The 26249-nt window shown below is 40.4% G+C and overlaps 1 protein-coding gene across 3 annotated transcripts in view; it reads right to left on the reverse strand.

The window, feature by feature from the left end:
* LOC139454536 (GDP-mannose 4,6 dehydratase-like) overlaps positions 1-26249 on the reverse strand; it is a 79957-nt gene that overhangs the window by 11716 nt on the left and 41992 nt on the right. For all 3 annotated transcript variants that reach the window (XM_071236316.1, XM_071236315.1, XM_071236314.1), the window contains 4 exons: positions 25580-25684; positions 18250-18377; positions 16298-16416; positions 12013-12109 (listed from right to left, as the gene is read on the reverse strand). In XM_071236316.1, the coding sequence (XP_071092417.1) occupies positions 12013-12109; positions 16298-16416; positions 18250-18377; positions 25580-25684 (449 nt within the window). The remainder of the gene's footprint in view (positions 1-12012; positions 12110-16297; positions 16417-18249; positions 18378-25579; positions 25685-26249) is intronic.

A 26249-nucleotide genomic window follows, 5' to 3' on the forward strand; every position in this document is an offset into this window, starting at 1 on the left:
TCCTCGCCTCTCTACCTTCGGTTCATGTCTTCATGCTCACAGCCATAACCCGGATTGGCTGAACTCTACGGAGACCCCTTTTAATATCCTCAAACAGAATAAACCCTTATTTTGAAAAGAATTCCTCAAAATATGGAATCAATGACATTGCACAGGAGACATTTATTAAAGATTTTATGACATGATTAAACATATGTCAAATGGACAAAGGGCAGAAGTATACGATATGTACAAGTAAATTTGATCCTTTAATCTCCTGATCTTATAAAAAATACCTTCAAAAGATTTTTAAACCTAGAGAACATTTTTGTAAAACAAATAATGGACTGAAATCAGTGTAAAGATATTTTCATGAAAAATTTTGAATGAAACAATTTCCAGTCATCATCTACATATACTGTCTCCTCTGCATAATCATACAACAATTGTGTCTGGTTGCTGTGGTAACTATGTGGAACAGCACATCTATTTCTTCCTGGTAGTTACCTGCCACTGCCACCTGACATTGCAGAGCAGACGTCACTCAGTCAATTCTGGCAGCAGACGCAGGTCTGGACAGGCAGCCATGTTGTCGTCTGCTCACCAGATGGGCTCCATCTACCTCCTCTAATTAAAATATCACATCCCCAAAACAGACCAAAATGTCAGCTTCGCCAACCATGGCTACTTCCTATAGCTGGTTTTAACAATGCCTCACAGTCTAATGTCCTTAGAATATGTCTAATTTTCTTCACAGACATCCTATTTGCTCCATTTTTAATGTCACTGTGCTTAGTTCGTGAAAAACAAGAAAACATGCACAAAAACCCAGTCCAGAAGAAATATATTCATTTTCTTAAATAAGTTTGTGAAAAAATCTATTTTATTTCTTAAAACAGGTTTTACATATTTCACAGTATTCTCTTTAAAAAAAACTGATATAAAGGACTAAATGCTGTTATTTCTCAAATTCTTTTGTACGAGCTGCCTTCTTATGTGTGGGAATGCTGCGAATGCAGTGCAAAGGTTTCTCATTTTCACCACCTAATCAAAGGGAAGCAACTCCATCCATACATATTTTGAAGGCAGAGAGGAAAAAAGAAGTATTAAATAGTGCCATTAAATACACAACATATCGTGTTGACCTCTTTATAATTAAAATAAAATACTAAAATATATCTTATTTACAGTTTGCGGAACAAGAATTCATAATTTTGTCAGCCAAGCAGTATCGATATAACATTATGTGTATTTTTCCGAAAACAATCACAATTTCACAATGTTTAAACATTCATTTGTTGACATTTGGCCGCGTAATAAGTACCATTATTAGTCAGGTCAAATGGGTGCATGACAGTGTCACTAGTCAAGTTCAAATTTGATAGCCATGTGAATCAGGCCGGTCTGCAGGTGCGGTGACTACCGAATTGCTATGCAGCTGTTTTTAACTCTGCGGAAATCTAAAAACATGGCTACTATATACAGTTCCAAGCCCTTCGGAAACCACACGAGCAAACATACGGTGGGCACGCCAAAACAGTTATGACAGTGGCAACACTACAGAACTGGGAAATTTGGTCCATACTAAACAATGATTGGATAATATATGTGAACATTTGCCATTGCACAGCGCCCCCTACACCCCACAGCTGGGCGAGTCAAGCCGTGCACTTCACAAAGATGTTCACATAAAAAGAAACTGCAACTGCATATGTGGGAAATGGGACCCCTTCCATAAACAGAGGATAACCTAACAATAAGGGCTCTCATTAAATTCTGTTTTCCTTGGCGGCCAAAAAACATCGCAATAATAATCACATATGTATCATGATAGCTGTCTGGCTTTTATTTGATTTCTTAAAGTGTAAACAAATACGTTGGACTGGTTATTTGGCTGTTGGATTCATAAGTATACCAAACAACGCCAGATTTGTATAATAAACCGATTAATAACACCTACATTTTCAAACACAGCAATACTAACACAAATAAGAATCGTGTTTCCACAATAAAGACCTGATTTCCCCGAACATTTCTAGACCATCTTCTAAACATCAAAGACATGTTCAAGGTTTGTAAGTTTGTCTGTAAGCTCCAGATAGCAGTGAGTAAACCGCCTGCACTGCTCAACTAGAACCCTGCCCCAGTATATGTGCAGTGACCCATCCATGTAAAGCAAGTTAATTACCATATAATGACATGAGTTTTCATTTTAAACAAAAGCTAATGATTTGGAAAAGTATTTGTAATTGAATCCGCAGCCCTGAGAAGGCATGTCACCCAGTGCGTCAGGAAGACATTGGCTTGGAGCGACTGCCAAACCCTTTGAAGTGAACAGACCAAACTTTAAGATGAAGATATTTGGCCTGATAAAATACCTCCAGTAGCCAAAGTGACCCTTGACCTTGTTATAAATCACTTGTGGCTAATAAGCTCGGGACAAGGCATGACATTTTACTGCACTGTGTGGAAAATGTCCTTATCATCGGGAGATGAAATCTTGGATACTTCTCATAAACTTGCATAAAGTTGTCAAATGAGCTTTCATGGCCTCTGCAGTTATGACTTATTGATGGGGGTGTACATTCACTATGCTTCTTGGATTCTTCACAGACAAATCAGAGATTTTATTACCACAGTGTTTGGTTACAATTTATATATACTACTCAAAAAGAAGTTAAGGACCACCCGATTCTTTCACACTACCATAGATAACATGTCATGCCATGACAGATTAGCTATTGCGAAACGAAAGAATCGGGTGATCCTTAACTTCTTTTGAGTAGTATAAATAAAATGTAAGCAAGTAATGAGTGCATTAATGTTACTTAAAGCCGCATCAGCAATAATACAGCTATTTGCGGCTGAAACAGTTAGATGTTACCGGGGATATACTCTAACAGAAATCATCATAGGGTGAGTGAGTGAGTATGGTTTTACGCCGCTTTTAGCAATATTCCAGGAATATCACGGAGGGAAACCAGAAATGGGCTTCACACATTGTACCAATATGGGGAATCAAACCTGGGCCTTGGAAAATGACATCAATCCATATGAAAAAGACAAGCGTATTTCCTGAGAAGTCGGTGAATGCCTAGGAATCCTATACTGCTGTATAATGAAGCAGGTTACAAGTATCACAAACTGTCAGCTAGTACATCAATGTCAAGTACATTTCTACATAATTAGACATGATTAATGTCTCACACACACTTTTCTAGATATTCCAAAATATTAAAAATGTTTTAAGATATTAACAGTAAAGATCCACTTATGAGAGCATGCACGTTAACCTAGTACTGCACAGTTTCCCCAGAGAAGACAAGTAAATAATCTGTGAAATCTCCGCGATCAGAACTGTTTAACATGCTGAATGACAACATCATGTATTTATGTAACTTCACCACCTATGTGTACAAATCGAAAAAATGTGTATATTATTGTAAATTACTCTGCATGACGAGTAACATACTGGCACCCGATATCAAAATATCTACCCACATGTCAAATATACAATATTAAGTGCCTCATTCCGCCTTGTTAGAATATCTCACCACGAAGCATGTTCATTGGGAAGAATATATGTGGTCTAATCATGACTAGAACAAATATTTGCACTGCAATAATTGTTTGTTTGTGGAGAAATCCTGCATATGGCAAGTATGTTTTAGCGATGAGCGACAGGAATACCCAATCTGTCGTCACCTTTCTCTGTATGTCAATTACGTCCGCGTAGCTGATTTCATAGCTCGAGTTCCCCCTCAATCTTTGTAATTGCTTAATTCTTTAAACTGGTGGAATTGCAAATTTAGTAGAAACCCTGACAGGCTGGCCTCTGCCCAGCTGGAATGTCAATCTGTTGATAACGCAATTACCCCCGGAAGGTGGGTAATCCCAAAACACGGACTGGCAAAAAAGCGACAGGAGAGTAGATCAAAGATGGCACCAGGATGTGTACTGTCTGGTAAACTCATAGGCCTTTGTATAATAACACTGCACGCATACACTAATAACCACACGCTTTTCTGTTGGGCGTCATTAACGATATTTTGTAGCAGGTCGTAAAGAAAACGGCTTCAATTTAAAAGACATCTGACGGCTGGCGATATGCTGTAAGGCTCATCATGCTGATGTAGATACCTGTCACACAGGGAAAACAACAAGTGCAAACATGTTACGGGTGAGGGGAGGCACGGTGCCTTACAGCACAGGTCAGGCTCGTTCCATACCCACGTCGTCAGCGAGGACATTTAACACCTTTTATGTAACTCCAAACATTTCATACACGTCAAGTGTTTTCACAGTTGGCCATGCTACAAAGTGAACTTTTCGAAGCTCGTTGCAAGCCCAGCGGATTGCCAATGGTGGAATGAGAACTCCAGACTGATAGTTTCAAATTTGAACATTGTAAAAATTATGAGTGATTGCAGTCGGTGCCAAAGGTTTGTGAGCCCAATCTCATCTATTGACAACATTTTGAGTGAGTGAGATGGGTTTAACGTCGCTTTTAACATTATTCCTGTCATATGGCGGCATGACAACATTTTGAACAATTTTTAATGTTATTACATTTGATATAATGAGGTGAGGTTCCTGGATCAAAATTATTATATACGGTATCCACTCGTACAACTTAGGAAGGACGAGTCACATATCATTGTGGACTACCACTCTTACCATTAGGTAAATAGCAACTCTGTAGCAGATGATTTCATGAGAATAGTCAAAAAACGTAGGATTCATTTCTAATCGTAGGATTAGGGACATATGGGCTCCGGTGGCCCACTCATCTTAGGCACCGCAAATCGCTGTACAGAGTTGCGTCCCTTGGGCACGCCAAAAACCAATGATCGAATCCAAACTTCACCCAATTATGTTTCTAGGTTTGTCAGCACCATACAGCACCGTCAGCTCGTGGGTTTCACCGAAGTGGTAAACGTCTGGGACCTGCATCACTTAAAGCTTCCCACATTAAGCTGACGCCCCATGATATAACTGGAATACTGTTCAAAGTGATGTCAAACCAAACTCACTCACTCACTTACTCAGGGCTTATACAGTGACTATAGTATCTGTACAATGTGTTACACCTTCTGCCTCCACACCATGTTGGAGTATGGGAGCTATGTAGTAATAGAAGTAAGATGGCGCGTGTGGAACGAGGCTATGGATCATGAAGGAGGGAATATAGCTTAATGACGCTTTTAGCTGAATTCCATCAATAGCGTAGAAGGGACAAAAGATCGGGCCCCACACGTTAAACACATCACTGGAATCAAACCTGGAGTCATCAGGATTATTAAACTTAAATTTTAGTGAGTGAGTTGAGTTTAACGCCGCTTTTAACAGTATTCCAGTTATATCACGGCGTGTCACCTAAATGTGGGAGGAAAGCCCAAAGTGATGCAGGTCTCAGAGGTTTAACACTTCGGTGAAACCCACGAGCACGGGTATGGTGCTGACAAACCTAGAAACATAATTGGGGCGAACCGTGATTCGAACCCATAATCATAGGTTTCTGGCGTGCCCAAGGGATGCAACTCTGCACAGCGAATCGCGGCGCCTTAGACGACTGGGCCACCCGTGCCCCCTTAAAGTTCAGTCACAAGGGCACACCAAAATATAGTGGTTTCACATCTGGTATACATGTGTGGAGTCACCAAGTTTTCTGTGAGGTGAACAAAACTGAACAAAGCCATCTCCCATTTATCATCTCTGACCGTTAGATTCAGATTGTGTGAATAAATTAACCATTTTTTTCATTTATGGAGGTATTAATGTAAAAAATGGTGTGCATACTATGAAAATCCACATACTTACATAAAATATGTCAACAATAATTAATTCAGACTGCTTATTTAATCATTAAAACACACAAAAAAACCTGTAGACAATACGATATCGGTGACATCGTTCAGCACAACAACACAAGTCCCGCCAATTCTATTATCAATCAATCAAGAAACAGTAGTCTGTCAGTTTGCATGGTGTAATTTTTTTCAGTTTTTGCAAACATAAACGCCAAAAAGATCACTTTGTTAGCCAATCAAATGCCATGGGATCACATGCAATTATTGGTGAATAACAGAATGCTATTTTGCAATGCAGTCAGGAATGTGCAAGATATCACAGCTGTAAACAATCAACCGTGGGCCAGGCACTTGAATTCACGAACAAGGAGCCACCCCAACAAGTTTGTTTGTTTCTTTGTTGTTTAATGCCGCACTCAGCAATATTCCAGCTATGTGACGGTGGTCTGAAAATTATCAAGTCTGGACCAGACAATTCAGTGACTGAGCATCGGTCCACGCAATTGGAATACGATGACATGCATCAACTAAGTCAGAGAGCCTGACCACCCGATCCTGTGAGTCGCCTCTTTCGGCAAGAATGAGTTGAAGACCTATTCTAACGTGATCTTCATGAGACCCATCCCACCAAGGGGACACACAATCAGCCCCCACAACCATCCAATCCTCATTTATTGGCTTTCACACCCCGTGAAGGTCCAGGACCGCAACCCATGATTGTCATAAGAGGCGACTAATGGGATCGGGTATTCAGGCTGTCTGACTGTAATTGATGCATGTCATTGTATTCAAATTTAAGTAGATCGATGCTCATGATATCAATCACTGGATTGTCTGGTCCAGACTTGATTATTTACAGACCACCGTCACATAGCTGGAATATTGCTGAGTGCAAGGTTAAACAACAAACAATTGTTGGCTGTTGCAACATGTTTGGGATTTTGAGGACATTCTGCCCAGAAATCCTCATGGGGCACTGGCTACCAGTGCCCCAACAAAGCTGCAGCTATTCATCCCAACTGTCAAGAAATTTTTGCACAACGGATTTTTCTCTTTTTTATCTACATGTAAATGATGGGTTCCCATTACCACAGAACTACAGAGTTAGATATTACAAGCCGATGTACACTGTCCTTCCGTCTGCCAAGAATGTTATCTTCCATCATGTAATGTCACAAGGAAAACATGGATGACAGCAGACGTCAAAACACAGCAAGCAATAGGTGATATATCCGCTCTTAAGTTTATGAAACTGAACAAAGCCGTTTTGCAGAGCAATGAAAATTCCAAACATTTACCCCACAATGGAAAGAAAAACAAAAGGCAACAGCTCTAAATCATACGATGGTAAAAAGATTCAATAAAGCTGATGAAAAAGATGTTATTTCCAAGACATCTTCAGCCGAACAATCGCCACAATCTCCCATTCTTACACATCATCACCGCCAACAGACAACAAGATACAAACCTGGATGTTCTAACAAAACACAACATGGTTCACATAAAACAAGTCTTGTTAACGAGTCTTTTATGGCCAGGTTTGACACCACAACACGGTCTGTGTGCCATTGTCACCATCACGGAGTACACAACATCATAAACATGCCCCAACACTGCCAGAGCTTCTTGCGTTATTTCTGCAGTCCTTCTATCAGTGCATCATTAGTGAGTGGAAAAACTCTGCATCATGGCCGTATGTCACGCCACCATCGTTACACGCCTCATCATATACAGCAAATGAAAAAAACACTACCGTGTTCAATTAGGTAAACAAAATGTACACAAATTTGCACTAAGTTATTCCAACCCTCTATTCCACTGTATAAACACAAATTAGTGCTTGTGAAACCATTCGGCTGGGCTCATATAGGCAAACCACGCTCTTTTTGAAGGCAAGCATTTTTTCTGTGGAATCGCCCATCCATGAAATTATTACTCTCTGCATCACATTCATCAACTCACAGGGGGCCAACGAGAAGAGCTCCATTAAGATAAGAACAATCGTTCAGGAATATACAAGAAGGAAACTTATGGCTTGAATTCATGGGAAAATGCAATATTCTGCTTACAAGTATATTTTCTTGGATTTTTTTGGTTACATTATTTACAACAAATATTTTCTCTGCATATCATAAAGATGAAACTGTTGATGTCGTTTTTTGGTAAGGAATAATACTTTCCGAATCATCAGTTTCCACATGCTTAATCACATGAGAAATCTGGAGATGACAAATATTTCTACCATAGTCCCAGATGGATTTGATAACCATAACTTCACACTCAACTGCAAAAACTTTCAACAAATATTCAGTACAACCCCAAATAAATCATCAATTTATAGACTTACAGTTCGGTAACTTTTTGTTTGTGGCACAACTTGTTAAAAATTGTTAAACTAGACATTAATTGCCATTCAAACACTGGAGCATCAGTGAGTGAGAGAGTGTGTTGGGTTTAACGCCGCTTTTAACAGTATTCCAGTTTTATCGAGGCTTGTCAGCTAAATGTCGGAGGAAAGCACAGAGAGATGCAGGTCTCAGACGTTTACCACTTCGGTGAAACCCACGAGCATGGGTATGGTGCTGACAAACCTAGAATCATAATCAGGCGAAATTGGGATTCGAACCAACAATCATAGGTTTCTGGCGTGCCAAGGGACACAACTCTGCACAGCAAATCGCAGCGCCTTTGACGACTGGGCCACCCGTGCCCCCCACTTGAGCATGAATGTGAGTGAGTTGGGTTTAACAGTAGAGGCGTCATTGGTTGGAAATTTTAGTTTCAATCAACAGAAAAGTATGCCTTTTAGAAGTGGTAATATGTTTGGCCTGGTCAGGGTCGGGGGTCACATTTTTGTTGCACTTTTGTTGAAAAATCAAGAGCAATTTAAGTGCTTAGTGGTGTAAGAAAACAAAAGGTCTATATCAGCACATTTATTTATGAATAGGATTGTTCCTAGTTTTATCTGATTATGTCTCAAACTCATCAAAAACATCCTATGGCTACAGACACTACAAAATACTTTTCAACATTGAAGAAAAGTCTCTTGAAATTTACAGTTTATTCAACAAAACAATGAGGGCAGGAATGTGTTCTTATTGACTGGACACAAAAATAAAGTATAGCAAAGTAAACAGCCTTTTTTCCTTTCTGAGAAACCAGACGAAACATGATTGAAAATGACGTAAATAAATTGATGGTAGCAGTTTCGCTTATGAAAATACCTGGTAATCACTATCTTGTAAGTTTTATCAAATCCTTTCAAAACTTATAGATAGTAGTATATGACTTGTAAACTAATAAGTGACTTGGTTGACGCATGTCACCGATCCCATTTGCATGGATAGATGCTCATGATATCGATCACTGGATTGTCTGGTCCAGACTCGATTATTTACAGACCGCCGTCATATAGCTGAAATATTGCTGAGTGCGGTGTTAAACAACAAACCTAACCTAATAAGTGCAAAGATAAATATCTGGGCATCTGACTCACTTGCCCTGTATTTATCGCTACGGATACTACATTTTGTAAAGGGTCTGATTAGTTAGCAGACAAACTGTAATATGATAAAAACTAATGGTAAAATCTGGGGCTACAGACACTACGTTTTAAAATGTCCCAACTAATCAAAACCAAGTAACTAGAGTAAAGGAAAGAGTCAGACCAGTGTACATTACATGTAATGGTAAAGTTTCTTACTGAACTGTTCAGTCACAAAACAGGGGCTAGGGACATTTGATTTCCTGTGCCACAGTTGTCTGTGCAAGGTAATTCAAACAATTCCTACAACGATTAGTAGCTTGGGACAACCTGTAAACTATATTACAGCACAAACAGTCAGCTGTTGTTAGATACTTACGGACACTACAAAACATACAGAGAAAATACCTATGTTTGACCCACAACTGCTAACATAACCAGGACATACCTGATAATCATGCCATTTTTTACAAAGTTGGAATTCCGAAAGTTTGAAAAAAACAAAAAACAGCTATACTTAAACACAATCAATGACAGATGACTTGTGCAAGATTGCATGTAAAAATATATAACAAGCGTTCCTTATTTGTGAGGAAGTGTCAACTTGCCAAATTTTAAGATTCATTATTTAGACAAACCTTGAATTGAAGAGAGATTGCTCCTCCTTCATGCTATTGTAGTAACATATAGCACATTTTTTAATCCTAATAATCAAGCTTCATCAAAGTTAAGAAAGTTTACGCTGCAACATGATGAAGAAAATTCACATGTTCTTTGGGCCATAGCCGTGGCTACCAAATCCAATGCCAAATGGAAAGCAGAGTGAGTGAGTGTGTGTGTGCGTGCGTGCGTGCGTGCGTGCGTGCGTGCGTGCGTGCGTGCGTGCGTGCGTGCGTGCATGTGTGTGTGAGTGTGAGCGTGTGCGTGTGCGTGTGTGTTGGGTTTAACATCGCTTTTAACAGTATTCCAGTAATATCACGGCGTGTCAGCTTAATGTGGGAGGAAAGCCCGAAGTGATGCAGGTCTCTGACGTTTAGGTCTCTGACGTATAGGATGACAACCTGCAAATCAAGTCTGACCACCCAACCAGCACTGGTTTCACCGCTGGGCACATGGAGGGTCGCCTTTCCACTTTTAACACATCGTGCACGTGTCGAAAATCTAACTTCTGTACAAAGTTAGTGGTAAACTGCTAAGTAAACAACAACACACCCCTCCACCACCACTGCTCCGGGGTTTCTATCTCTGATAGACAATCACCAGTCTAGCAGTGGTGATGGAGGAGGCTTCACCCACAGCCCATCATTGTTTCCTAGGTGACGTCATTCGTCAGCTGGGTGAGTCTGGTGTGAACCCCACACCTCTCACCGTCCCTTGATGCCCAAACCTGTACTTAAATGTCACTAAACGAGCAAAATGGGATTTAATACATAATATTTTGTAATTGATAAAGCAAATTCTGAATGCCACTAAACCCGACACAAACGGATCTGTTTCTACTTGCGTTGGTGCTACAGTGTGACAAGGGCATGATGTAACGTAATTAATATGGATATGGAATATGTCTGCCATATCTGCAGAAACAGGCATTGTATAACCCGTCTGCCTCACGACTACAACTCATCACTCAGTGAGGGTGGCAAGGGAGGTGCTAGTCAAAACCAATTTGTCCAATTCTCCACTCTAGAATGATGTTGGGTAGTTGTGAGGGTGGCGAGGGAGGTGCTAGTCAAAACCAATTTGTCCAATTCTCCACTCTAGAATGATGTTGGGTAGTTGTGAGGGTGGCGAGGGAGGTGCTAGTCAAAACCAATTTGTCCAATTCTCCAGTCTAGAATGATGTTGGGTAGTTGTGAGGGTGGCGAGGGAGGCGCTAGTCAAAACCAATTTGTCCAATTCTCCACTCTAGAATGATGTTGGGTAGTTGTGAGGGTGGCAAGGGAGGTGCTAGTCAAAACCAATTTGTCCAATTCTCCACTCTAGAATGATACTGGGTATTTGTGAGGGTGGCGAGGGAGGTGCTAGTCAAAACCAATTTGTGCCAATTTTCCACTCTAGAATGATATTGGGTAGTTGTGAGGGTGGCGAGGGAGGTGCTAGTCAAAACCTATTTGTGCCAATTCTCCACTCTAGAATGATGTTGGGTAGTTGTGAGGGTGGCGAGGGAGGTGCTAGTCAAAACCAATTTGTGCCAATTCTCCACTCTAGAATGATATTGGGTAGTTGTGAGGGTGGCGAGGGAGGTGCTAGTCAAAACCAGTTTGTGCCAATTCTCCACTCTAGAATGATATTGGGTAGTTGTGAGGGTGGCGAGGGAGGTGCTAGTCAAAACCAATTTGTGCCAATTCTCCACTCTAGAATGATATTGGGTAGTTGTGAGGGTGGCAAGGGAGGTGCTAGTCAAAACCAATTTGTCCAATTCTCCACTCTAGAATGATGTTGGGTAGTTGTGAGGGTGGCAAGGGAGGTGCTAGTCAACCCAATTTGTGCCAATTCTCCAGTCTAGAATGATGTTTGGTAGTTGTGAGGGTGGCGAGGGAGGTGCTAGTCAAAACCAATTTGTCCAATTCTCCAGTCTAAAATGATGTTGGGTAGTTTGAGGGTGGTGAGGGAGGTGTCAGTTAAACCAGTTATTCAAATTCTCCACTGTAGAATGAAATGAATTGAATGAAACCAAGATAGGCAATCAAGAAAACACTGGATAATTTTATCAAAAAGGAAACTCTAATTCCCACTTACCACTTCTGTAGGTCTGTAGTACTTGGGGTTGACCCGCACTCGAACAGTTCCCGTCTTCTTGTCCTTCCCAACCTCTTTGACCCCCTCACCTTCCCAGCTGCAACAAAGTCATACATGAGTCAATGAGTGAGTGAGGGTTTATGTTGCTGACAGCAATATACCAGCATGGGACAGCAATACTACAGCATGGAACAGCAATATTACAGCATGGACAGCAATATTCCAGCATGGGACAGCAATATTCCAGCATGGGACGGCAATATTCCAGCATGGGACAGCAATATTACAGCATGGGACAGCAATATTACAGCATGGGACAGCAATATTCCAGCATGGGACAGCAATATCACAGCCAGGGACAGCAATATCACAGCCAGGGACAGCAATATCACAGCCAGGGACAGCAATATCACAGCCGGGGACAGCAATATTACAGCATGGACAGCAATATTCCAGCATGGGACAGCAATATTACAGCATGGGACAGCAATATTCCAGCATGGGATAGCAATATTCCAGCATGGGACAGCAATATTCCAGCATGGGACAGCAATATTCCAGCATGGGACAGCAATATTACAGCATGGGACAGCAATATTCCAGCATGGGACAGCAATATTCCAGCATGGGACAGCAATATTCCAGCATGGGACAGCAATATTCCAGCATGGGACAGCAATATTACAGCTGGGGCCAGCAATATGGGAGTTACAATCATCTTAAAACTATGACTGTCGCAAGTCTATGCTAAAGTATGGGAATTACGCTTGTCATAGCACTACGACTGTCGCAAGTCTATGCTAAAGTATGGGAATTACGACTGTCATAGCACTTCGACTGTCGCAAGTCTATGTTAAAGTATTGGAATTACGATTGTCATAGCACAATGACTGTCGTAAATCTATGCTAAAGGATGGGAGTCTGGGACACCTTATCGCAAACATGATTTGGGAGTTTTTACTTACAATCACTTCAGACATGGGGCCGAATATCAGCCTCTGAGCAGGTCTAGATAAAAATGTAGATCCATTGTAGATTCTAACCATTACAATAACTGCCAATGGAAAACCTACCCTACCCCAAATTCCCAAATTCCCAAATGGGAGAACACCTAGCTAGGAATAAAAGAAAAACGGACAGCGCCATGGGTTTCCCTACACCAAGTGGGATCAATGGCCTGATTCAAAGGAATATGAGCCGTTGTCCCAATCCCCTCTGTTTTCGGGACAGAGTTAGCAAGTGCAAGGAGCATGACTAGGCATCACCCATGAAACGGTGAAAGCTAATATTTGGTCCCAAATGTGTTCAACATTAATGTCCAAGCCCTCCAAAAAAGCACGAAAAACATAAATTCTTCAGGGGAGGCTGATTACAAAGCCATATGCACAGAAGACTCCTGATAACAAAACCAGGAAAGAAGGTCTCGTAAATCCCCTCGTGACAGATCTCAGTGTATGTGTGGCAAAACTGCACATAAACGTCAGTATCGGTATGGAACTAGGTGATTAATACACATGTTTTAACACACAGTGCACTCGAAGCCGGTGCCAGATCCCGGGCCTACTGTCATAACGCCACATCATTTCGGCCATTCTTTCAACGTTTGTCATATTTCCCTTCCTAATCAGTCCCCGCTTGTCAATTACAAGGTTTTTCGGTGGTTGGGTTGCGATCTTAATTGCCGTCCAATTCTAACAATGACATATTGTAATGTAAGGAAAAACTCGTGTTCAGGGACAGAGGGTGAGCCAGGTTATTTCCAGATCATTTCTGCACATCATAACTATGGTAATCATCGCTATCGGGACACATACATATTTGAATCAGGGGAAGCACTGAGATGGGACTTCAACCATGGTCGAACATACGATAAGACAAAACGGTTTTTTTCTTCTTTTTTTCTTCTTAGTGTTGAACATACTTCCTTGCCACATAAATTCAACAGTTTTCTCTTTAAACGGTTCTAAATACATGGAAAGCCAGGACAGAAGACAGGTTTGTTGATAACGGCAGTCGGACGAGGTGCATGCAGGTACACTCCTTCCCACAATCCATCACTTGGCAACAAGAGCCTTACATGCACTTCTACCAAACACGCTTGACAAAAGTAGGATTTATTGTGCTAAGAAAAGAAATGTGGCCCTTATCTTAATTACATCTACAAAACACTGTATATTCGTTAAAATATTAAAAAAGATTCAAATTAGTGGTGGTCACTTAATGAAATAAGTACATAAATGCAAAAACGTTCTCATGCAATTTTCTGTTGATAGTTTGCTACCAACTAATCTTTGTATGAACGGGATGAATGGTGCAGTACAAAAAATACTGATATATATCTACATCAACTCAACAAATATATGTTAATCCATATAATTGACCAGTGAAAAACAAACTGAATTGTTTTGATTCAGCCTCAATCATTTATACTACTCAAAAGAAGTTAAGGACCACCCAGTAATATGGAAGAATTGGGTGGTCCTTAACCTTTTTTGAGTGGTATATTACAACATGGAATCCCCAAGCTCTATATACCATATTCCACATACAGTATCATATTAAAAAAAACGTTAAGGAGCTAACAGAATTTTAAAAGGAATTAAATATAACAACATATCGCAGGCCTCAGACCGACATCTGCAAATTGAAAAATCCTTGAAATACATTTTTTACTAGTTTGCAAAAAGAAATCTTATTGGAAGTCACCGTCTTGTAAACATCCATTGAAGTCGGCTGGCCTTATATCACGACTTCATAATTACCAATGTGATGTCACGTGTTTGTCGCATCAAAATTGATACTGTTCGCACTTGAGTTACAATACAAAACGTTAAGGATGAGAACTCAACTCCAGATTTTCACTTGCCTTGGACTAACGTAGGCCATGTTCAGCCATGTTCAGCCATGTTCAGCCCCGGCATTGATTCACTGAGTAAATAAATCTATATTCATTGATGAATAAATTCCAAACATGTAATGAATGAAAGTTGGAACAAAGATTCATTGTCTAAATGTTCAACAAGCCAGATTGGTGTAGTTGACAGGCAGACAGTGTTTGAGTAGAATACTTGTCCTCTGCCCTTCGTCAACCCTGGAAGTTTACATCATCGTTTCTAACGAGGTGTCTCCAGACACAGTCACACCGATTTAACTCTCCGTGATTAATATGTACTAGCCAACAATAAACTCCTTAATTGATGTGAAGTCAGCTTGCACTTACTGCCCGCACTTCAAACATCTCACACAATCGCCATGGCGATGCCCGCAGTGGGCGGACAGATATGGCTATATCACCAAAGAAAAAACCAGAACTTCACAAGTTTTTTTTAAAGCAAGATTCTAAACAAAATCCTTTTATTACATAAATAAATTCTTATATTGCCAAACTATGTGACTGGTTATCAAAGGGCCATGGAAATTCAATATTTATTGATAATCTTTTATCACTAACATAACAAGCGGAGGTTGATAACACTAAATATTTGCTTCCCACCCCTTGCCTGGCACCGTTAACAGGGAAATAAGGGCTCTTGGACAGAGAGCCGTGCACATGGTTCTTGTTGCTTGTTTATGGGCATATCTAAACAAATCTAAATAAATCTAAACAAATCTAAATAAATCTAAATATGGGGTAAACGATATGACACATCATATTCAGTACAGGAATCAAACGTGAAAATATGTGTGAGCATATTCTGTTTAAATTGAAATATTCAATTTATATTTTTCTTCTAAATTTCCTAACTTGTTCTTCATGTCATAATTTTACATGTCATAATCCATTCGTTCCCTCTTCAGAAATGTAAGAACAAGTCACCAATATCTATATATTAAATAGAGATTATAAGCAGAATGTGTTACCATATCGTCAATATTCTATATTAGGAATAAAAATTGTATTATCCAAGCCTTTGGGGGGTAAAACAGGATGCTATCCCAGAATCCCACGGGTACACTGTAGGGTGAGTGAGTATGGTTTTACGCCACTTTTAGCATGATTCCAGCTATATCACGGCGGGGGACATCAGAAACGGGCTTCACACGTTGTACAAATGTGGGGAATCGAACCAAGGTCTTCGGCGTGACGAGTAAACGCTTTAACGACTAGGATACTGGATCATTATTCATCGCTACCATTAATCACTGGATTGTCTTGTCCAGACTTGAGTAATTATAGCTGGAATATTTCTGAGTGCTGAATTAAACATCAAATAAACAAATCATTCCAAACATATTGGTGAAAGATGCAAAGAAATATAAATAAAATATGTGTACATATACATACACAATGTCTATGTCGACAATCTTGAAAGCCCTCTCGACAAACTCCCTGACACTGTGGTATTCATTGGTTGAGATCACGAAGTCTTCAGGCTCCTTCTGTTGGAGCATCATCCACATTGCCTGCAAGAACAACAGTATCAACATCATCATCCACATCGCCTGCAGAAATATCATCCACATTGCCTGCAAGAACAACAACATCATCATCATCCACATGGCCTGCAACAACAACAACATCATCATCATCCACATGGCCTGCAGAAATATCATCCACATTGCCTGCAAGAACAACAGTATCAACATCATCATCCACATGGCCTGCAGAAATATCATCCATATCGCCTGCAACAACATCCATATCGCCTGCAACAACATCATCCACATCACCTGCAACAACAACATCCATATCGTCTGAAACAACATCATCCACATAACCTGCAGCAACAACATCCACATCGCCTGCAACAACAACATCCACATCACCTGGAACAACAACATTGACATCGCCTGCGACAAAAACATCCACATCACCTGGAACAACAACATTGACATCGCCTGCGACAAAAACATTCACATCACCTGCAACAACAACATCCATATCATCTGAAACAACATCCCCAATCTCTCTTGGAGTCTAGGTCACCCCTACATCAACATAGTCCCCAATCTCTCTTGGAGTCAAGGTCACCCCTACATCAACATAGTCCCCAATCTCTCTTGGAGTCAAGGTCACCCCTACCTCAACACAGTCCCCAATCTCTCTTGGAATCAAGGTCACCCCTACATCAACACAGTCCCCAATCTCTCTTGGAGTCTAGGTCACCCTACATCAACACAGTCCCCAATCTCTCTTGGAGTCAAGGTCACCCCTACATCAACATAGTGCCCAACCTCTCTTGGAGTCAAGGTCACCCCTACATCAACATAGTCCCCAATCTCTCATGGAATCAAGGTCACCCCTACATCAACACAGTCCCCAATCTCTCTTGGAGTCAAGGTCACCCCTACCTCAACATAGTGCCCAACCTCTCTTGGAGTCAAGGTCACCCCTACATCAACATAGTCCCCAATCTCTCTTGGAGTCTAGGTCACCCCTACATCAACATAGTGCCCAATCTCTCTTGGAGTCAAGGTCACCCCTACATCAACATAGTCCCCAATCTCTCTTGGAGTCAAGGTCACCCCTACATCAACACAGTCCCCAATCTCTCTTGGAGTCAAGGTCACCCCTACATCAACATAGTGCCCAACCTCTCTTGGAGTCAAGGTCACCCCTACATCAACACAGTCCCCAATCTCTCTTGGAGTCAAGGTCACCCCTACATCAACACAGTGCCCAACCTCTCTTGGAGTCAAGGTCACCCCTACATCAACACAGTCCCCAATCTCTCTTGGAGTCAAGGTCACCCCTACATCAACATAGTGCCCAACCTCTCTTGGAGTCAAGGTCACCCCTACATCAACATAGTCCCCAATCTCTCTTGGAGTCTAGGTCACCCCTACCTCAACACAGTCCCCAATCTCTCTTGGAGTCAAGGTCACCCCTACATCAACACAGTCCCCAATCTCTCTTGGAGTCAAGGTCACCCCTACATCAACACAGTTCCCAATCTCTCTTGGAGTCAAGGTCACCCCTACATCAACACAGTGCCCAACCTCTCTTGGAGTCAAGGTCACCCCTACATCAACATAGTCCCCAATCTCTCTTGGAGTCAAGGTCACCCCTACCTCAACACAGTCCCCAATCTCTCTTGGAGTCAAGGTCACCCCTACATCAACACAGTCCCCAATCTCTCTTGGAGTCAAGGTCACCCCTACATCAACACAGTCCCCAATCTCTCTTGGAGTCTAGGTCACCCCTACATCAACACAGTCCCCAATCTCTCTTGGAGTCTAGGTCACCCCTACATCAACACAGTCCCCAATCTCTCTTGGAGTCAAGGTCACCCCTACCTCTACATAGTCCTTGGCATGTCCCCAATCTCTCTTGGAGTCCAGGTTCCCCAGCTGCATCTCCTCCTGCTGCCCCAGGGTGATCTTCGCCACAGCGCGGGTGATCTTTCGTGTCACAAATGTGGGACCTGTGAGGAAAGATGAGGATACAGGTTTGACATCATCCTGGAAAAATTCACCAAATTACCCTTTACCCACAATATCACAGTCTTGACATGCTTTGATCAGTTTCAATATCTATTGCAATTAGATAACATTTGAGACAGACCACAGAGAGCTTCAAATTTATGTTCATCAAGGATACAGTACTGGTGGACCAGCTATGAGAAATATAGGACTGGGTTGCCCATATTGTTCAGAACTATAGGACCTGGTTACCCATATTGTTCAGAACTATTGGTCTGGGTTACTCATATTGCTCAGATCTATAGGTCTGGGTTACCCATATTGTTCAGAACTATAGGTATGGGTTACCCATATTGTTCAGAACTATAGGACCTGGTTACCCATACTGTTCAGAACTATAGGATTAGGGTAGCCATATTGTTCAGGACTATAGGATTAGGGTAGCCATATTGTTCAGAACTATAGGACCTGGTCACCCATACTGTTCAGAACTATAGGATTAGGGTAGCAATATTGTTCAGAACTATAGGACCTGGTTACCCATATTGTTCAGAACTATAGGATTAGGGTAGCCATATTGTTCAGAACTATAGGACCTGGTTACCCATACTGTTCAGAACTATAGGATTAGGGTAGCCATACTGTTCAGAACTATAGGATTAGGGTAGCCATATTGTTCAGGACTATAGGATTAGGGTAGCCATATTGTTCAGGACTATAGAATTAGGGTAGCCATATTGTTTAGAACTATAGGACTGGGTTACCCATATTGTTCAGAACTATAGGATTATGGTAGCCATATAGTTCAGGACTATAGGATTAGGGTTGCCATATTGTTCAGAACTATAGGATTAAGGTAGCCATATTGTTCAGGACTATAGGATTAGGGTAGCCATATTGTTCAGAACTATAGGACCTGGTTACCCATATTGTTCAGAACTATAGGATTAGGGTAGCCATATTGTTCAGAACTATAGGACTGGGTTACCCATATTGTTCAGAACTATAGGACCTGGTTACCATATTGTTCAGAACTATAGGACTGGGGTTACCCATATTGTTCAGAACTATAGGATTAGGGTAGCCATATTGTTCAGGACTATAGGATTAGGGTAGCCATATTGATCCGAACTATAGGACTGGGTTACCCATATTGTTCAGAACTATAGGATTAGGGTAGCCATATAGTTCAGAACTATAGGATTAGGGTAGCCATATTGTTCAGAACTTTAGGATTAAGGTAGCCATATTGTTCAGAACTATAGGACTCAGTTACCCATATCGTTCAGAAACATAGGACAGTGGTACCATATTGTTCAGAAATGAAGGGTCATGTACTTTCACCAAGGACAATGACCTGGCCATACAGGACGCAGTATTTTATGTCTGGTAAAACCCTAAATATCTATTAAACACTCCTGTCCACAAAGTCTCCTAGCTCCAGCTCTACAATCTATCTGACCTGGGTCAGACAAGCCCATCATTGCAGAGTCGCGCTACATGGTCAACATATTGTTCATCAACCATTTAAACATAGGTAGAGAAAAATGAAATGAAAAATATTTTTTGTTTCATTTGGCATATCAAGTGATTCTTTTAATTTAAAGTGAGAAAAACAAAACAAGAATATCTATTCTGTTTTAAAAGTAGGTAGTTTGTATCATGAAAACAATAATTGATGTCTGACAGATTGATGTGTGTTCTTGATCTGGAGGTGTTATCAGTGGTGGAGGAATATATCAGCCAAATTTGTTCGCAATCTTTTCAAAATGGCCACAACAGTACTATTCTAAGGAAGAGAATTTATGGAGATCAACTTCTTTATTATGAGGTGTTCCTTCATAAATTCTCTTCCTTATGTGTATCACTTACTAAATGCCTTTCAAAGACTAGAACTATTCTAATTCACTTTGTGATGAAGGCCAGATTTTGTTATTTCAACAAATTTGCTATAATGTCAACATGCATTCCTCTCCTTGCCCATGACACATTAGCCTTACAGAGTTACACCCTGTCACAGTGCCACCACTGCCACTATCTACGGACAAAGGGAAGCAACTCTATATGCTTGTGATAAATCTCTCACTCGAAGATCATGACTATGATTCAGTCAGAAGGTCATCAAATTCACTCAGTAATCTAATATCCCACCTGAACTTGATACAACCACTTTCACAATGTACAACGATCAAGCCATGTGATGCATGTTTAGAACTAAAAACATACCTTTTTCCTACAGAATTGACACACAAAAAATATTTAAAAAATTAAGGAAACACAATTCCTTTTAAGCACTTCAGCATATTTAATCATTAATACCGTCGCTATTCATATTAACGTTTACGAAATCCTTTCCAAATGACAAAACTATCCTTTCAAGCTAATGATTTCACAGCAAGTAAGCCGATTACATGTCTAATAGCAAAATAAATAAAAAGCCAAAATCAATCCTGATATAGATTGTTATTCATGTGTACATCTCTTCAATAAAGCATGAATCTGTATTTAACATCTAACTGCCAGTAATGTTTGCAACCCAGCTTTCCGATGAAATGCTAAGTGCATGAAGCAGCCACATACAAACTTAACAAAACACCCAGACAGCTCAAAAAGCTTGACAAGGGTGCGAAGATCTTATGTTGCCTAAACCCATGCCTTAAACACACAAAGACAACCATCTAGGCACGAAAAGAACACCTTGAGGCCAAAATCGTCAGTGTTGTTCCACCCATTCAGGCAGAAAGTTTGACGACACAATGCGCTAACATAATACTATAATTACGATAATTACGGCTATCCGTACTCGAGCCCTCTCCTCCCATCCATCAACCGATTCCTCTTTAACACACTTGATTAGTGGAGCACTTGAGGCCTCCCAGCCCTGACAGTTCTCAATGGCCACTTCTAGGGTGTATACACAACGAGAATAGTCTTGTGATTGTGGTAATCAGTGTAATTATCATGTAACTCCTAGATTGCTGTTTCTGTGTTGGTGCTGCCGGAGAAGCATATCTGCCTAATTGAAAGGTAAAAGCTACGACAGGATGGTGAGATGGCAACATTGGCTGCGACGACACTCGGTACGAAATGATACTGATCCGTTGTTTCAGCAGCCGGGACGGCAGTTGCAATAATTATGAATTGTTGATACACTTTGTGCCATTTTTGGACAAATGTGGCTAAATCGTGGCATGGTAATTATTAGTAATATCGGTTACCATGGTTACACCTCCCTGGCACACAACGAGCAAAGGTTAATGGCTTGCTTCTCATGTTGTAAGTGAGGAAAATAAGTTTACACCTGGGTTTATTTAGATATTGGTGTTGTGTTCAAACATCCGTCACTTACACTTGTTCTATCAAAGCTGTTGGTAGAGTGTGACATGTAGCTCACATTACAGGATTTTTTACAAAAAGATTCGTGATTCGTCTTTCGTCTTGGAAGCAGAAAGAAAAGTTGAAACAAAGAAATCATCCTGTTAATACCACTGTCACTTGACACAGAAATTCCAAAAAAATAATTCTGAAATGACTAAATTGTTTCCTTAACATTTAGTACACAAGCTCTCTTAAATAACATGTTTGGGCAGGGAGAAAGTTTTATGTCAGCGATACCTTATCATATACTGAACAAAAAGGGTTAGGGATCATGAATATGTTGGGAATATTTTTTGGCATATACTTTCATAAAGAAAGTAGTGAAGATTTATGGATAACAACTTCTTTATTTACTGTAAAGGTGACGTTTCGGTATACATCCTTATAGTGTTATTAAGCAAGGCTGAATAATGAGCATGGTACAGGATATATATATATATATATTACAACAAAAAGTAATAAGATAACAAAAGTGGGAACTTAACAAGAGAAGCTTTTTGTTGTCCTTACCTGTACATATACATGCTCTCTGCCTCATGGCATTCATTTACCTGATGAAGGAGTAAGCATATACTCCGAAACATTGTGCCTCATGATAAAGAGTGAGTGAGTGAGTTGGGTTTAACACCGCTTTTAACATTATTCCAGTTATATCAGGGCGTGTCAGCTTAATTTTGGAGGAAAGCCTGAAGTGATGCAGGTCTCAGACCCACAATCATAGGTTTCTGGCATGCCCAAGGGACGCAACTCTGCACAGCGAATCACGGTGCCTTAGATGACTGGGCAACCCGTGTCCCCCATAATAAAGACGTTGACATCCATAAATTCTCTTCCGTATGTGTATCACTTCTAAATGCCTTTCAGAGACTATATGGTATATGTATCCACTTTCGGTCAAGACAATAGCAACTTGATTGTGGTTGCTGTGAATTAGTATCAGTTGGTGTGATCTGACATTCTGTCCAATCACAATTTCCCACAAATTAATGTAAACAATATTAAATAAAATTTGGAAGAAAAAAATAATAAAAAAGATTACAAACTTAAGCCCAGATATACAATTAACCCTTTTTATAACCAGACAGTTTAATAACAGGATTAAATTGTGTAGTTCGGTAAGGACACTGTATTTCCAGTGTTATTGTCACGGTAATGTCTTAGCGTCAGGGGAAAAAACATCAAAATTCATTGTAGACATGGAACATGCGCACCCAACTCAACACAACTGGATTTTTTTAGGGAAAAGTGTGCACCATACTCAAGAAAATAACGTAATTCAAAGTGAAGGGACATAAAGACTTTTATCAACTGCACTTACTATTTTCTAGCATGAAACACAAACCACTAAAACCAGACATTCAAAAACTGAGACAACTTGAAACATGGCATAGTTTCTTTCATTTTTATTTTTTTTTTTCATTCCAAAAATCAATATTTTTACTCTAAGAACCCATTAACAATATTTCATCCCAAACTTGATACTAATTAGCACTTTGCCAATTACAAAACAACGTGTGTTAGGGGCGTGTTCACCGCTGGCCTGAGACGTCTATTATCAGCCATGGTGCAAGCAGGTCGACCTGATATGAAACCTGCAATTCTGGAGACACGTCCCTAACAACTAGTTATTATGATAATAGGACTGCTGCAAATTATAGGGAACCTTGCACAGGACACAACAGAGGCAATAGTCCATAGACAACTCAAAAGATATTTAGACCAGAATTTTTAAAAATAGTGACATATATAAAAAGTCTGATAACTGCATGCGCGACGTGCGCCACACGTCAATGGGCACAATCTGCACTACCCATTGACATGCACCTAGTTTGCATGCTATTCTGCCTTCTCATTACCCCGAAATCAAACACACTCAATTAACTCATCAAAACTCAGTAGTCAATAATTAGAAATCAAACAGCAGCTAATATATCAAAATATTTATGCAATTTCAACAAATTATGAACCAAAATACATACTGTAAGCTTCAATGAATAAATTACCCACTATTTTCTGGTGACTTGAATTTATTACTACCTGTTAACAAGGGTGGGGTAAACAACAAAGTACCTTATTTATCAGGTGTGTTCACTACATTGTTGTCAACAATGAAATGTCAACAATGAATCAATGCCTCTGAAACAGCTGCTTACTCAATGAAGAAAAACAGGAAAACGTAGCCAATTGTGATAAATATTCTCTTTTCATTTAAATCACATTTCATTAACTGGTAAATGAACTGGACGAGATTGCCAAGTCTGTTATAAACAAGCAATTATTAGGGTTTGATTTTTTTAAAAATACAACCAAAATAAAAAGCTGCAACCATAAAAAATAATAATAAAATTGTCACAAAACAACAACTGGTTTGGTTCATATCTAGTTCATATTTTCATAATATTCAATCAGAAAACTACTTGGAACAGACCAGCTTGTTTTATCACAGCTGGATGTGTAATAAAAATCATATCAGCTAAAAAAGTGGGACAAAACTTGCTGGGATCCTGAATCCCACAGAGCCTTTGAGATGAAATTGGGCCGAGGTGGGACAGGGAGATCCTAGTAATGTATCTGTTTGACAAAATTAATAGTATGTTGTATCAGCTTTCATGCAATTAGCGATCAAAAAGCAGCCTTGACGTGGCGTTAATAGGAAGGGACTAAGTCCTTTACACTCCTGCACAAGTCACGCCTCGCGCCGGGCTACTGTCCGTAAATGTCAAAAATATCACCGATTACCGCAACATCGCTTCCTTGTCAGTGCAAAGGGAAAGGACGCATTGGCCAGCATAAACATGGAGGCAATACAGCTTGACAGAGGAATTACGACAGGAAATCTCCCCCGATGTGACTTTCCTTTGTACCCAGTCACAATGAGTAATCAAAGAAAACATCTTTGACTGTTTTGACAATGTCAAACAAATTTTAATGTTTGTGTTTCTCACCATGTTTAAAGCAAGTACCTGTCATGGTAAAGGCTTCAGAGGGGGAAAAACTAGAGGGGTTGTCATCAGTGGTTGGGTAATCTTCCACCTGAGTGTCACGTCCTTCATGTTGGGCCGCCAGCCATACTCTCCATTCACTCATGCTATTATTTTCGTGATTCATCGCATTAAACCAGTTTGCGGGTACATCACATAATAATTATGATCAAACTCTGTTGAAAATAAGACCTGTTAAAATCAACGGTTTTCGCTTTGTTACTCTTTTTCAACCAACTGTTCATATTGTTTTCCAATTCTGGTTCTGTTGGGTTTAATGCCGCTTTGAACAGTGTCCCTATATCACTGCGTGTCAGCTGTGGGAGGAAGCACATGTATGGTGCTGACAAACATAATCAGAATGAGTGAGTGAGTGAGTATGGTTTTTCGCCGCTTTTAGCAATATTCCAGCAATATCACGGCAGGGTACACCAGAAATGGGCTTCACACATTGTACCCATGTCGGGATTCGAAAACGGGTCTTCGGCATGACAAGCAAACACTTTACCCACTAGGCTACCCGAGGGGGAAAATGACCTGGGCCTTGTTCCACAAAATGATCTAGCACTAAGACAATCGTAACTCCAATACGTTTACACTGACTTACGACAGTCGGAGCGCTACGATCGCTTTGTGGAACAAGGCCCTGGGTTTTGAAACTTAATCATAGGTTCCTGGCATGACTAAGGGGTGCAACTCTGCACAGCAACTGGGCCACCTGAGACCCTTCTGGAGTTATAAGCCAGGACAGCAATGTACAGTCCTCCAAACTAAACCAGACACTCCCAGGCTGTGTGGGAGGGGGGACCTCTATCACAACAACGTGTTGGGTTGGTGTTCCTTACCTCTGCGTGGACTCTCATGGTTGAAGAGGATGCCGTTACAGGCGAACATGTTGTACGCCTCGCGGTAGTTGATGACGATCCAGTAGCCATACAGCTTGGCCACACCTGTAAACAATAACAATTCCGTGTGAAGTAATGTGTAGATACAATTTGACTTTTCATGTTTGTGGCTCCCCAACAGAAGGAAGCAAATCTGGATCTCGTTACACTGGGACTCTATCTGCTGAACTTGTTGTGTAGAAATGATTGGTTTACTGATGTATAAAATCAGTCCAACCCCCACTAACAAAAAGATGTGATCATAGAAATGTTTTAACATATTTTTCAAACAGATGAAGTTTAAGCATCTTGTCATGAGAAAGTAAATCAACGCTTTAGTTATTGAAATATTTCAATAATCATAAAATATTTCCTAAAAAAATGTAAAAAAAAATCACAACATTGTGAATTTATTCATCATATTTGAGAGGATGTGTTGAGTGTGTGTGTGGCTATTTTCAACTGTGTATCACTTTATCAAATTTGCCATGATGGTAAATGCCAAATAAATTGTTGACAAATAATCCCAACAACTGTGCACTAGACTATCCATTATTAAACTCTTCCCTCAAGACTTAAATGGGCTGAGTGACCGTCCAAGATTTTCACTGACCCCCTCCACTTAATCAGT

Source organism: Haliotis cracherodii, unplaced genomic scaffold, assembly GCF_022045235.1.
Source record: "Haliotis cracherodii isolate W230 unplaced genomic scaffold, xgHalCrac1.p SCAF_10, whole genome shotgun sequence".
In the NCBI taxonomy this organism is placed as follows: domain Eukaryota; kingdom Metazoa; phylum Mollusca; class Gastropoda; order Lepetellida; family Haliotidae; genus Haliotis; species Haliotis cracherodii.